The 8,685-nt window shown below is 62.5% G+C and overlaps 1 protein-coding gene across 1 annotated transcript; it reads right to left on the bottom strand.

Moving 5' to 3' along the window:
- Nucleotides 1–514: 514 nt before the first annotated feature.
- IL11 (interleukin 11) lies at nucleotides 515–7,084 on the bottom strand. Its single transcript, XM_085215509.1, has 5 exons — nucleotides 6,946–7,084; nucleotides 3,200–3,369; nucleotides 2,488–2,574; nucleotides 1,729–1,887; nucleotides 515–1,154 (listed from the first exon to the last, which is right to left on the bottom strand). The coding sequence occupies exons 1-5, from the start codon at nucleotides 6,950–6,952 to the stop codon at nucleotides 990–992; spliced, it is 588 nt and encodes a 195-aa protein (XP_085071635.1). The 5' UTR covers nucleotides 6,953–7,084; the 3' UTR covers nucleotides 515–989.
- Nucleotides 7,085–8,685: the final 1,601 nt, after the last annotated feature.

Genomic DNA, 8,685 nt, shown 5'->3' on the forward strand with positions numbered 1-8,685 from the left:
CCCCCACCCCCCCGCAGGCATCGCTGGGGACTGGAAGAACCACCTGACGGCGGAGCAGAGCGAGCGCTTCGACCGCGTGTACCGGGAGCGCATGGCGGGGCTAGAGGGGCTGTTCCCGTGGGATCCGGTCATTGAGAGCCCGCAGCGCCCCCTGGCGGCGGGGAGGGATGACGACGACGGGAGCGGGGAGGATCCGCTCGTAGATACGGAGCGCCCCCTGGCGGCGGGGCGGGATAACGACGGGGGCGATCCGGTCATCGAGAATACGGGGCGCCCCCTGGCGGCCGGGAGGGATAACGGCGACGGGAGCGGGGGGGATCCGGTAATCGAGAACCCGGAGCGCCCCTGGAGGAAGGGAGGAATAACGACGGGGAGGGGGATGGGGACCCCCCCGAAATGGGGGTGGGGGGGCAATAAAGGGACCCTTTTGGGGTCAGTTCCGCTCATTTGGGGTCACTGGTGCTCTGGTTGGGGCTGGGCTGAAAATGAGGGATTGTGTGTATTTATTCTCCCCCCCCCTCCACCCTTTTTTCCCACTTTTGACTCTTTAATTTCATTTTTCGATGCTTTCCTTTATTTTTCCCAATGAAAATCCTCTATAAAAGTGTGGGGAGGGCGGGGCAATAAATAACAGCCGCCCGACGGAAGTGGGGAGGGGGGGGGGTGGATTTAAAATAACAATAATAATAAAATAATAATAACAATAAAATAATAATAATAACAAATAAAATAATAATAATAACAAATAAAATAATAATAAAATTAAAGATAATAAAATAAAGGGCGGTGTGATACAACAACAGAACCCGACGCGATTAATAAATAATAATAATAAATAATAAAGCATAAATAAAGCCTTGGGGGGGGGAGGGGAGGGAAAGGGGGGGATGAATCGTGACCGCGGGGCCGGGTCACGTGTCTCTGTCATCACGTGACCGCTCCGCGTGTCACGTGACCGCGCCGTGCCCACCGTCACGTGACCCCAGGGGTCAGAGGCGGTTCCGGAGCAGCACGAGGGCGCGCGAAGCCCAATCCAAATGGAGGTGCAGCCCTCGCAGCACCGCGTGCGCCGCCTGAACGGCCGCCCACGGCGATCCGGGGGGGGGCAGAACCGGGTGGGGGTCGTTGGGGCGGCTCAGGCTCAGCCGGGACAGCTGGAAACACGGGGGGGGGGGGGGTCAGGCCAGCCACGCTCACTTCGCGTAGCCCCGCCTCTTTGTGCAGGCCACGCCCCCTTTTAAATACAGCGCTGAGGTGTGAAGTCACGCCTCCCATTCATGGAAGCCACGCCCCCTTCTCACAACATTGGCATAAAGCTCCGCCCATTTCCCCATAGGCCCGCCCCTTTCATTGCACTGCTATACACGAAGCCCCGCCCCTTTTCCATAGCCACGCCCCTCGTCTAGCGTGACAGCCTCAAATCCCCGCCCCTTTCCACATTCGCCCCGCCCCCTTTCCCAGCTCTTCAACAGGCTCCGCCCCCAATCCCCGCCCCTTTCCTTTAGCCCCGCCCTCCGCCAAGCGCAATCTGCCCCACTGCCCCCCCTCCCCCAAACCCCCCCAAATTCTCCCAAGCCCCCCCCTTCATGAACCCCCCCCATTGATCTCAGCCCCCCCCTACTCCCCCAGAGACCCCCGGGATCCTCTCAGAGACCCCCAAGACTCCAGGTCCCCCAAGACCCCCTCAGAGACCCCCAGGACCCCCCCGACCCCCCCCCAATTCCCCACCAGGTGGTCGAGGCGGCGCAACAGCCGTTCCAGCCTGGCGTGCAGCGCTCCCAGTTCGGCCTCTAGGGGGCGCAATGCCGGCCCGGCCCTCCGCAGCCACTCCAGGTGCCGCTGGTATCGCTGCAGATCCGCGCTCAGTCGCGACAGCGCCCCGGGGGGCTGCGAGGTGGGGGGGGTGGCAAAGAATCCATGGGACCCCCGGCTCAACGACCCCCCCCACTCCCATAGAAACCTCATGGATGTGGGGACCCCATTCAGGGACCCTCCAACCCCATAGGATCCTAATGGATGTGGGGACCCCACACCCAGGACCCCCCACCCCATATACAGAGACCCCCACCCCATATACAGGGACTCCCACTCCCTCCTTTAAGGGACCCCCAGGACCCCACCAGGACTCCTCCAGAGACCCTCGGGACCACCAAAGACTCCCAGGACCTCTCCAGAGACCCCCAGAAACTCCCAGGACCCCAGGACTCCCCAAGAGCCCCCCAGAGACCCCTAGGCCCCCCCAGAGACTCCCAGAACCCCCAGAGACCCCCAGGACTCCCCCCAGGACAACCCCAGAGATCCCCAAGCCCCTCCAGGATCCCCCCCAGAGACCCCCAGGACTCCCCCAGAGATCCCCAATATCCCCTGAGGATCCCCTCAGGACCCCCCAGAGACCCCCAGGACCGCCCCAGGACCCCCAGGACTGCCCCAGAGACCCTCCCAGGATCCCCAGGACCCCCCAGCACCCCCCCAGGACCCGAAGCCCACCTGGATGTTGCTGAGCTCCAGGGCGCTCATGGACAGCACGGGCAGCGAGTCCAGCTTGTGCTCCCCTTCAGCAGGGAAGCGCGACCGCTAGGGGCAGCAGTGGGGTCAGGTGGGATCCTATAATGGGGGGGGGTCCTATAATGGGGAGGGTCCCTATAATGCGGGAGGCTATAATGGGGAAGGTCCCTACTATGGGGCGGGGGTCCCTATGATAGGATGGGGGTCCTGACTATGGGGTGGGGGTTCCATCTATGGGGTGGGCTGTGTGCGGGGTGGGGGTCCCTGTGTATGGGGTGGGGGGGTTGGGGGGTTTCTATGGGGCAGGAGGGGGTCTCTATGGGGCTGGGGATTTTCTAAGGGGCGGGAGGCTTTCTATGGGGCCGGAGCATTCTTTATGGGGCTGGGGGGTTTCTATGGAGCGAGGGGTTCCCAATTGGGTGGGGGGGGTCCCAATGGGGCGGGGGGCTTCCTATGGGGACTGGAGGAGGTCTCTGTGGGGCAGGAGGGAGTTTTATGGGACTGGGGGTCTTCATGGGGTGGGGGGCTTTCTGGGGGGGGAGGGGGGTCTCTATGGGGCAGGGGACCTCTATGGTGAGCGGGGGGTTTCTATGGGGCTGGGGGCTTTCTATGGCGCCGGGTTGGGGTCCGCACGGGGCGGGGGGGTTTTATGGGGCGGGGGGTTTTATGGGGCGGGGGTCTGTCGGGGTCTCACCAGCTGCTGCAGGAAGGCTTTGGTGTCGCTCAGGAGCGCTTTGGCCAGGCTGACCACGCTGTCCAGGTCGGCGCGGGGGTCCGGGGGGCGCGGGCGGGGGGCGGCCGGAAGGGAGGGGCAAAGGCCGGGGTACAGACCGAGCAGGGCCAGCAGCGTCTGCCACAGAGCGACTGGGGGGCAACGAGGGGGGGCTGGGGGCTCCGTCCGGGGGGGCTGGGGTCCCCATTTGGGGTCCGTCTGGGGGGGGTGGGGTCCCCATTTGGGGTCTGAGGTCCCCATTTGGGGGTGTTGGGGCAGGTGGGGTCCCCATTTGGGGTGTTGAGGGGTCTGGGGTCCCCATTTGGGGGTCTTGGGGCAGCTGGGGTTCCCATTTGGGGGTCTGGGGTCCCCATTTGGGGTGTTGGGGCAGCTGGGGTCCCCATTTGGGGTCTGGGGTCCCCATTTGGGGGTGTTGGGGGAGCTGGGGTCTCCATTTGGGGTCTTGGGGAAGCTGGGGTCCCCATTTGGGCTCTAGTGTCCCCATTTGGGGTCTTGGGGGGGCTGGGGTCCCCATTTGGGGGTCTGGGGTCCCCATTTGGGGTCTTGGGGGAGCTGGGGTCCCCATTTGGGGTCTGGGGTCCGCATGTTGGGGTCTTGGGGGGTCTGGGGTCCCCATTTGGGGGTCTTGGGGGGGCTGGGGTCCCCATTTGGGGTCTGGGGTCCGCATGTTGGGGGCTTGGGGGGGCTGGGGTCCCCATTTGGGGTCTGAGGTCTCCACCTTAAAGTTCCCATTGCTCAGGGGGGGCTGGGTGTCTTGGGGTCCCCATATTGGGGGTCCCGTCTGTGGGGTGGGGGTCCCATCTATGGGATGGGGGTCCCTACATTTGGGGCGGGGGTCCCTACAACAGAATAGGGGTCTCATCTATGGGACGGGGGTCCCTACGTTTGGGGCGGGGGTCCCTATCATAGGATGGGATCCCTATATGTGGGGCGGGAGTCCCTATCATAGGGCGGGGGTCCCAACTATGCGGTGGGGGTCCCTACAACAAAATGGGGGTCCGATCTATGGGGTGGGGGTCCCATGTATGGGGCGGGGGTCCCTATCATAGGATGGGGTCCCTACGTTTGGGGCGGGGGTCCCTATCATAGGGCGGGGTCCGTATATTTGGGGCGGGGATCCCTACAACAGAATAGGGGTCTCATCTAGGGGATGGGCGTCCCTATATATGGGTTGGGGGTCCCATCTATGGGGTGGGGGTCCCTATCATAGGGCGGGGGTCCCAACTATGCGGTGGGGGTCCCTACAGCAAAATGGGAGTCTGATCTATGGGGTGGGGGTCCCTATCATAGGATGGGGTCCCTACATTTGGGGCGGGGGTCCCTACAACAGAATAGGGGTCTCATCTATGGGATGGGGGTCCCTACGTTTGGGGCAGGGGTCCCAACTATGCGGTGGGGGTCCCTCCATTTGGGGCGGGGGTCCCTATCATAGGACGGGGGTCCCTATATGTGGGGCGGGGGTCCCTATCACAGGATGGGGTCCCTCCATTTGAGGCGGGGGTCCCTATCACAGGATGGGGTCCCTACGTTTGGGGCGGGGGTCCCTATCACAGGATGGGGTCCCTACGTTTGGGGCGGGGGTCCCTATCATAGGATGGGGTCCCTCCATTTGGGGCGGGGGTCCCTATCACAGGATGGGGTCCCTCCATTTGGGGCGGGGGTCCCTATCACAGGATGGGGTCCCTACGTTTGGGGCGGGGGTCCCTATCATAGGACGGGGGTCCCTATATGTGGGGCGGGGGTCCCTATCATAGGATGGGCTCCCTCCATTTGGGGCGGGGGTCCCTATCATAGGATGGGCTCCCTCCATTTGGGGCGGGGGTCCCTATCATAGGATGGGCTCCCTCCATTTGGGGCGGGGGTCCCTATCATAGGATGGGGTCCCTCCATTTGGGGCGGGGGTCCCTATCATAGGATGGGGTCCCTCCATTTGGGGCGGGGGTCCCTATCACAGGATGGGGTCCCTACGTTTGGGGCGGGGGTCCCTATCATAGGATGGGGTCCCTCCATTTGGGGCGGGGGTCCCTATCATAGGATGGGCTCCCTCCATTTGGGGCGGGGGTCCCTATCACAGGATGGGGTCCCTACGTTTGGGGCGGGGGTCCCTATCACAGGATGGGCTCCCTCCATTTGGGGCGGGGGTCCCTATCACAGGATGGGCTCCCTCCATTTGGGGCGGGGGTCCCTATCACAGGATGGGGTCCCTACGTTTGGGGCGGGGGTCCCTATCATAGGATGGGGTCCCTCCATTTGGGGCGGGGGTCCCTATCATAGGATGGGGTCCCTCCATTTGGGGCGGGGGTCCCTATCACAGGATGGGGTCCCTACGTTTGGGGCGGGGGTCCCTATCACAGGATGGGGTCCCTCCATTTGGGGCGGGGGTCCCTATCACAGGATGGGGTCCCTCCATTTGGGGCGGGGGTCCCTATCATAGGATGGGCTCCCTCCATTTGGGGCGGGGGTCCCTATCATAGGATGGGCTCCCTCCATTTGGGGCGGGGGTCCCATCCCCATCCCGCCCATTGCTGTCGGCGGGCGCCTCCTGTGAGGTCCGGGGCTGGAAGGAGTGACGGAGCGCCGCGGTGAGTCAGGGGGGGGGGCGCACCTGGAGGGGCGGGGGGGGGCGGGAGCGCGAGCGCGAGGCGGGATGGGGGCGGGGGGCCAGGGGTCCTATGGGGTCCTTATGGGGGTCCTATAGGGTCCGGTGGGGTCCTTATGGGGGTCCTTATGGGGGTCCTTATGAGGGTCTTATGGAGGTCCTTATGGGGGTCCCTATGGGGACCCTGTATGTTTTCCTATGGGGGTCCTATGGGGTCCTTATGGGGGTCCTATGCGGGTCCGGTGAGGATCTTATGGGGGTCCTTATGGGGGTCTTATGGGGGTCCTATGGGGGTCTTATGGGGGTCCTATGGGGGTCCTATGGGGGTCCCTATAGGGGTCCTATGGGGGTCCTATGGGGGTCCTTATGGGGGTCCTTATGGGGGTCCTATGGGGGTCCTATGGGGGTCCTTATGGGGGTCCTATGGGGGTCCTATGGGGTCCGATGGGGGTCCTATGGGGGTCCTATGGGGGTCCTATGGGGTCCTATGGGGGTCCCTATAGGGGTCTTATGGGGGTCCTATGGGGGTCCCTATGGGGGTCCTATGGAGTCCTATGGGGGTCCCTATGGGGACGCTGTAGGTCTTCCTATGGGGGTCCCTATGAGGGTCCCTATTGGTAACCCTACGGGGTTCTGATGGGGGTCCTATGGGGACCCTATAGGTGTTCTATGGGGGTCCCTATGGGTGACCCTATGGGGGTCCCTATGTGACTGTCCTTATGGGGGACCCTATGGAGGTCCCATGGGGGTCCCTAAGCGTGACCCTATGGGGTCCCTATGGGGGGGGGTCCCTGTGGGTGCCCCTATGGGGGTCCCTATGGGGGGGGTCCCTGTGGGTGCCCCTATGGGGGTCTTTATGGGGTCCCTATGGGGGGGGGTCCCTGTGGGTGCCCCTATGGGGGTCTTTATGGTCCCTATGGGGGGGGTCCCTGTGGGTGCCCCTATGGGGGTCTTTATGGGGGGGGGTCCCTGTGGGTGCCCCTATGGGGGTCTTTATGGGGGTCCCTATGGGGGGGGGGGGTCCCTGTGGGTGCCCCTATGGGGGTCTTTATGGGGTCCCTATGGGGGGGTCCCTCTGGGGTCCCTCAGGAGCCCCCGCCCCCCTTACCTGCCATGCTCTGTGGTTCCTCCACACTTGTGGGGCTGACGGCGCTCTGACCCCACAGCCGCAGCGCCGCCACGGCGACACAGCGACGCAACCACACAACGACACAACCACACAACGACACAACCACACAACGACACGACGCAACGACACAATGACACAACGACACAATGACACAACCACACAACGACACAATGACACAACGACACAACCACACAACGACACAACACACAACGACACAACCGCACAGTGAGACAGCGACACAACAACGCAACAACACAACGATACAACCACGCAACAGCACAACCAAACGACACAGCGACACAGCGGCACAACCACACAACGACACAATCACAGAACCTCAATCACGGCGGGACACAGCGGGGGCACAACAACACAGCGGGGTCACAACAACACAGCAGGGACACAACAACACAACAGGGACACAACAACACAGTGGGGTCACAACAACACAACAGGGACACAACAACACAGCGGGGACGTGATGACACCCTGAGTGGCGTCGTGACACAACCACGTCACGACACAACAACACAACCGCAGCCGGGCAGCGGCGGTGACACGGTGACACGACAGGGACACAATCACACTGCGACACAACGACACAACGGGGTCACGGTCGCACCCAAGTGGCACCAACAGCCCACAGCGGCACGGCGACACGCCGACATGGCGACACAGTGACACAACAACACAACGACACAGTGACACAACCACACAGCCACGCTACGACACAGTGGCACACAGTGACACAACGGCACAACTACGCACCCTGACACGGTGACATAGTGACAGGCTGACACACTGACACAGCACCACAACGACACACTCACACGCTCACCCAGTGACGCAACGACACAACAACACAACTACACACCGTGACACGGTGACATAGTGACAGGCTGACACAGTGACACAGTGACACAGTGACACAATGACACAGTGACACAGTGACACACTCAGCCGGGGACACAGTAACAGAACTACGCAGCGACACAGTGACACAAGTACACACACAACACAACTACACACACAGTGACACAATTGTGCACTGACACACTGACACAGTGACACAGTGACACAACTACACAACTGCGCCCCGACACACACACTCTCCCAGTGACACAACGGCACGGTGACACAACTGCACACTCACACAGTGACACAACGGCACGGTGACACAACTACACAACCCCGCACCGACACACAGCGACACAACCACACAACCACTCACAGCCCCCCCACCCCTCCTCGCGCTGCCCCCCACCACCACCGCACGACACAACACCGCAACAACGCCACACACCACCCCCCCCTCCCTCCCCAGCTCCGCGCACCTGGCCTCGCACGCTCGCTCACGCTCACACCCCGGCCTTGCACGCTCACTCACACTCACCCTGGCCCTCCCCACGCGGCCCCACAGCTCCCCACGGCTCCCTTATATCCCGCTATGTGCGATGACACACGCCTGACTCACGGCTTTTCCATTCAGCAACACCGGGCTGCACGCGGAGGGGGGAAGAGGGGGGAAAAAAAAAAAAAAAAAAAAAAAAAAAAGAGGAAAAAAAAAAAAAAGAGAGAAATTCACCCAAAAAAAAAAAACCACACGAAGTTTGAGGGGGGGGGGGGCGGCACGGGGGGGGTCCTGCCGTCTGAATGGGGGGGGAAGCACCCCCCCCACCTCCCACATCACCAACCACCCTGCGGTTGAGTCAGCCCCCC

Source organism: Meleagris gallopavo, unplaced genomic scaffold (genome assembly GCF_905368555.1).
Source record: "Meleagris gallopavo unplaced genomic scaffold, MGAL_WU_HG_1.1 scaffold_89, whole genome shotgun sequence".
Lineage (NCBI taxonomy): Eukaryota > Metazoa > Chordata > Aves > Galliformes > Phasianidae > Meleagris > Meleagris gallopavo.

Coding starts and splice junctions, on each gene's coding strand:
- IL11 (XM_085215509.1), bottom strand. Junction 1,888..2,487: donor TGGAGCTCAGCAACATCCAG/GTGGGCTTCGGG, acceptor CCCACCTCGCAG/CCCCCCGGGGCGCTGTCGCG. Junction 1,155..1,728: donor TGCGCCGCCTCGACCACCTG/GTGGGGAATTGG, acceptor CCGTGTTTCCAG/CTGTCCCGGCTGAGCCTGAG.